The 6000-nt window shown below is 34.6% G+C and overlaps 1 protein-coding gene across 1 annotated transcript; it reads left to right on the top strand.

The window, feature by feature from the left end:
• Positions 1–1010: 1010 nt before the first annotated feature.
• On the top strand, positions 1011–5616 carry LOC127501629 (C-type lectin domain family 4 member F). Its single transcript, XM_051873747.1, has 7 exons — positions 1011–1154; positions 2709–2801; positions 2887–2976; positions 3796–3867; positions 3978–4129; positions 4219–4331; positions 4540–5616. The coding sequence occupies exons 1-7, from the start codon at positions 1079–1081 to the stop codon at positions 4724–4726; spliced, it is 783 nt and encodes a 260-aa protein (XP_051729707.1). The 5' UTR covers positions 1011–1078; the 3' UTR covers positions 4727–5616.
• Positions 5617–6000: the final 384 nt, after the last annotated feature.

Consider the following 6000-nt stretch of genomic DNA (forward strand, 5'->3'; position numbering starts at 1 on the left):
GTTTTAATGGAAATAAACAATCATAACATAAATCAGGAACAAAATAACAAAAAAAAAACAAAGAAAACACAGGAAACTGCAGGGGAAACTTCAACATAAAAGTCCCACAGAGCACAAGACACAGAAGCAGCTCTGACAGGGACACAAAGATCTCAGATTTCATCAGAAAGATCTTCATTTGTGTTCTGAAGAGGAATTAATAAAATCCGTCTGCAATTTAGCATCCTCAATGTCTTGGCTTCAAGTTAACTTTCTGGTCCCCACGGATGTCACAATTTTTTTTTTCAATTGGCAGATGTTTTCTTAGCACAGCAAATAATAGATAAATAAATAATAAATAAATAAATAATACACTGCATAAGTGCCAGTTATCAAACTTAAAAAAAAAAAAGTGTGAGATAAGGAAGCTGCAGCATTGTATTGATATTTATGCCAATGTGCTAGTCAAAAGGTGTGAAAATAATGCTTAAATTACCTGTGATATCTATGACTTGGTTTCTCAGAAAGAGTAGTACATGATTTGAGTGTGTGTGCGGGTGTGTCTACACATGTTTGTTTTACTATATTAGTGAGGACATTGCATAAATTTCCATTGATTTCCATCACTTCCATTGATTTCAAATCAGGTTAATGATATTCTCGACCGCCTTCGTAAGTTGAATACAGAAGGCGGTCTGGTGGAAGCTAGTTATTTTACTTTATAACTTGTTAAATATGGATAGAAGGCCTTTAGTAACCCCCAGAGCCATGTGGAATATGTTTATTATGGATAGATACGCTTTTTGAATTTCAAACAAGTGGTTTCCATGCACTGCAATTATAAAGCTGAGGAGCATCAGGGTGATTATTAATATAACTCTGAATGTATTCGTCTGAAAGAAGAAAGTCATATACACCTAGGATGGCTTGTGATAATTTTCATTTTAAAGTGAACTAATCCTTTAACTGGCAAAGATTAGTTGTTTCACTGAATCTTGACTCTTTTCTTGTTTCTTCATGACACATTTCCTGTCTTTTTACTTCCTTATTTTCAACAAACAGTTATTTGCCAGTGTAAATCTTCTGTCAAACAAATTTAATGGCTTCAGTCTATGAAAATTCAGATTTTATTTTTTCAACAAGTGCTTCAGGTGAGAAATACAGTCAAAGCAAAGGTAAGGCTGGGAATATTTTTATGTATTTATATTAATTTATGTAGTAGTCAGTTCTGTTTCATGATAGTTCTCCACTTTTGCGGGAAGGGAGAAGACACATGAAGAATCTTATTGAAATACCCTTAAAATGAACTTTGGGAACATTTGGAAACAGCGATGGGATTCGTACTCATACCTGCATCATGAGCACTGTGCCTCGATCAATAGCATAGGCCCTAGGCTGCTACAAATGGCTCTAACAAAATATTACTTTAAATTGCTGGTAAATTGTTTGTGTTTTATATATATATATATATTTTTTTTAAAGTTTTATTGTGGTGTAGTGAACTGAAAAGAGTGAATTGTGTGCATCCAAGGGTGATAGTTATAGTAGAGCTTTTAAACATTCACAAAATAATGTTTAATGTCAATGTTTTTGGTTTTGGAAAAAAATCCATTAATTTATTTAAATACACTTTTACTTTCTGTACATACTGTTTTTAGTTTGTAAAATTATGGCAGGTTGTGGGTATCACGTGTGCAATGGTGGCAGTCCGCTATGAAGACAAGGAAGATATACATGACAGTTTTTAATAAACTTTACAAAACTTTAATCACAGGAACCAAAACACACAATACATAAATGAAGACAACAATGTACTAAAAACGGAAAAGTTTTTCCTTCGCGTTTTTTTGCATACAGATGACAATGTTGTCAAAACGATCCCTGTTAAGCTAAATTTGAAATTGCAAGAAAAAAAAAATATATTTATCATTGTTAAATAAAGAAAACAACATCTATCAGATAAACTGAGTTTAAATTTGAGATCAAAATGAATGGAGACTATTGGTTGTGAGCACATAGTGCAACCTGGAGAAAACAAGGAAGCTGATTGGCCATTGAAACTGCACGTCACATAGAAAACGCTGTACTCTGCTGCCCGGCCAGTAGTTGCTGATGTCACTTTGTAAAGAAACACTACGCACCTATAGACTGAACATGTAATATGCATGTGCGTGACGTCACCGTTTTCACAAATTCACATTCACTCTGTTTACACAGAGACAATAATAGTATCGTTTTCAAAAACTTGCACTTTGAAAACTTGTTTTCAAAAGTTTGCATTTTGAGGCTCCCAAAACACTGCTGTCCTGTAAATGAACAGCCAAAACACATAAAGAGTTTTGTTTTTAATTGAAAAATGGCTCCTAAATCACAGGGTATAAGCACAGTAAACAAAGGGAGCTAAATGAAACACAGGTCAGACTAACAGGGCATAATCAGTAACTACAGAAACAAACTAGGATCGGAAAAGCAGGCAAACAGGAACAGAACAAAACCAAACTAAAAATCAAACAAACTGAACATAATCCTGACAGAGTGTGTTTTCATTTCTCTTCAGAGAATTTGGTTCCTAAATAGAGATTCTGATTATGACAAACAACAACTTCAGCTAAACTGAGGCCATTATATTTGTGTTAGAGATTATTGGTGTCTTCTGATTCAAATGTATCTCTACTTGATAAATTAAAAACATGTCAATTTCAATTATCTCACTTGATTTCTAATCACAGGTCAGGAAGAAGTCACTTCATCTAAGTGGGCTAAAGTTTTCGGTATCTCTCTTGTTTTTGCTCTCGGTGGTCTCTGTGTTCTGGGAATCATGTGTGAGTATCACTGATATTAAATACTCATTTTTGATGCTTTTGACTTGGACATCAATGTAACTGGTATTGTTTTCTATTAAATTAGATAACAATAAGCTTTCAGATTTTGAATTACTGAACGAGCAGCAGCACAACATATCAATGCAACTGTCTGCCCAAGAGAATTACAGCGCAAGTGAGTAAAATATATTTCATAAACATCAACTATAATGCATGACACTTTTTCTTGTTCATAATAAAGCCCATTCAATGAGCAAAACATCCCAAAGCATGCCATCATTTTCTATGTTCTGAAAATATGTTGTAGAAGTTTCAAACACTACAGTTTTTCTCCATTGCTTCAACACATTTCTTGAAATTGTGCCTCCTTTTCTCGAAACTCTAAACACAAATGCATACCTTCTCACCCAATTCCCCATACTTCCTATTTCGGATCAAAAATAAGCTCTTCACTCAAAACCATTCAGTCTTGCTTAACTCATGCCCTCAAACATGACACACAAGCCCTAAAAAACAAACACACTACAACATAGTCTTACACTAGTGAGATCAATTCAAAACATTTACAAAAACCTCCTTTTGGCAATCAGATATCATTTTAGAGCTCAATGTCTATTAACATAAATAGAGCAGATATATGTTAAATACAGCAGATACAGTGAAATGTGTTAAACGTTTTGAGAAATGTGTCTTTGTTTCTAGAACTGAATGAATGGTTTGGGGAAATTGGGCCAACTGAACCAGTTATAGTGTGTCAATAATTGAGACAAACTATAATAAACAACTATTCAAACACAAATCAGAATCTCAGGATATATAAAGTGACTTTGTATTCGAACAATCAAAACAAAACAAAAAACAACTAAATTTAGAGGAAAAGAGAGAATGGGAAAGAGGAAGGAGTAACTGCTGTGTTGTGAGTGAGATGTGAAAGTCTTTCTGTAAGTGGTTGCTTCCTTTTTTAAAACTTTACTATTCATTTTCTCTGTACCAGTCATGGAAAGAAAGTTTGAGATTCTTACATCCAGGTACAAAAATTTGAGAGAATGGCTTTCCTTTTATGATGGTGAGTTTTGTCAGACTAGTGCACACAGTGGTGTAAATAACTGTTTATTCACCTTGGAAAGGACTACACAGACCAACTAACTACAAATTTTTATTCTTTAATATTCACAGCTCAGTCTTGTAACCTCTGTGTGGATGGCTGGATGGTTTGTCGTGAAAAGGTTTACTTCTTCAGCACAGATAAACACAGGTGGTCAAACAGCAGAGATGTGTGCATTTCAAAACAAGCTGACCTGGTCACCATAAGCAGCAATGTAGAACAGGTAAGCTGGAGAAACTTTATTAAAACACAATTTAGTTAAGAAGAAAGAAAAAAAAAAAACTTTGCCTAATGCTCCTGTGCTTTTTCTAGGACTTTCTGGTGTCTAATATTAAAGAGACACATTGGATTGGTCTCCATGATCTGGACACTGAAGGACACTGGGTTTGGGTGAACAACCAAACCCTCGATGACACTGGAGTACAGTAAGAACTACTGTATCTGTCATAAATTTACTATTAATCGGTGTGATGACAAGTATCTCAGCTGTTGGCTAACTGACATACGAATAAGCAAATAAAACATACTAGATTTGTATTTCCTAGAACAGTTACATGCAAATAGTTACTGTTACATTTGTAATGCTGAACATTCTATGAAGTCGATGTTAAATGTCTGTTTCTGCTTCTAAAGGTTCTGGACTGAGAGGCAATTTGGGAAAAGTGAACCTGATAACTGGAGACATGAAGATCCCTCTGGAGAAAACTGCGCTAGTCTGGGAAATATTGACGGCAATTTAAAGACTTGGTTTGATAATTCTTGCAACACAAAGAAGAAGTTTATCTGTGAAAAAAAAAAATCCATTCCCCTTTACCGATGACAACAACTGATGCGGGAACATTTTCTTTGCTTTAAATGTTGCTAGAATATTCAAAGCTGCTCACACAAAAGCTCTTCTTGTAGTCTTTTTTTATGCTCATGAAAGAACATAATGACAAAATCGATTTTGTGTACAATATGTGCTGTAAAAACTGCATCAACTGAACTTTTATGTTATAACAATAACATTTAGACTGCAATCCATGAACTTATTTTTGCGCCTGTTCTCTCGTTGTTTTTATCTATTCTCCACTAGACGTCACTATTGCAGCAACGTCTACCTTTAACAGCTGTCAAACATTGCAAATTAATAATTTCACATTTAACATCCAATTTTCTAATTTTTACTATATACAAAGCACCAAGCTGTAAGACAAAGAGAGTCACCTTTCTCCAAACTTTTTATTGGTTTGCTCATGTTCTGAGGGAGTGGCATCCTCCTCACGCTTTAAAAGATCACTAGTTAAAGGAGGGAGGAGAGTCTGGGAGAGTTAGATGTTCTGACATGAATATTATGATGATCTTCGACTAGAAAAAAGTCCTTGATAGACCCCTTTTCATTTACCAAAGACCCACTGCATCAAACCTGTTCTCGCTCAACAATACAACTTCAGCAGAGATCAACTGCAGCTTTAACAAATTGCAGGACAAGCATTTTCAGACAGGCAGGACATGCAAGTGTCAAGTTTAAACTTTCTTTATTGATGCACTAAGTATCACCTACTCCTTGTCACTGAGGTGTGTTAACTAAAAAACTGATTGTTCCGTCAAGCTGCTGATCTGCTGGATTTCAAATACTACCATAATTTCATGTCTAAGCTAAACAATGTACACGTTTGTTCAACTACTTTAAGCATTTAGTCTAGTTAATAAAATCTTGTTTGCATTGCATCTGATGTTGTTTGTATTTTATGCTTATAATTTGGAGTCCCTAATAATGCTGATTGTTGCTATATGCTTTTAAATGTGTTGGATAAATATTAGGATATTACTGCCAGTGGTCAAGAGAGTAATATCCTTTTATAGTCTGTAGACATTCTCATTAAACATTCACTGGATGAGTGCTGGCCAGATGTCAGAGACAGATTCTGTTAAGAATTCCCCAAATCAGTTACTCCAGCTCAATCCAAATTATAGTAAATTTGTAGCATGTCCTTAATGTCTTTCCAAAGCATCAAAGAATTGTGAATTTGCCATTAAGAACAGTAACAGTATTCAAAAAAAGAAAGAAAAACATCAACTAGTTTATATACTGCTGCACCACTGAAGACGTTG

The sequence above is a fragment of the Ctenopharyngodon idella genome, chromosome 19 (assembly GCF_019924925.1).
Source record: "Ctenopharyngodon idella isolate HZGC_01 chromosome 19, HZGC01, whole genome shotgun sequence".
Lineage (NCBI taxonomy): Eukaryota > Metazoa > Chordata > Actinopteri > Cypriniformes > Xenocyprididae > Ctenopharyngodon > Ctenopharyngodon idella.

What these genes read in the sequence shown, in the direction of transcription:
- LOC127501629 (XM_051873747.1), top strand. Translation starts at nt 1,079, where the DNA reads ATGGCTTCAGTCTATGAAAATTCAGATTTTATTTTTTCAACAAGTGCT. An exon ending in GAAATACAGTCAAAGCAAAG is followed by an intron (nt 1,155 to 2,708) that starts GTAAGGCTGGGA and finishes TTCTAATCACAG; the next exon opens with GTCAGGAAGAAGTCACTTCA. An exon ending in CTGTGTTCTGGGAATCATGT is followed by an intron (nt 2,802 to 2,886) that starts GTGAGTATCACT and finishes CTATTAAATTAG; the next exon opens with ATAACAATAAGCTTTCAGAT.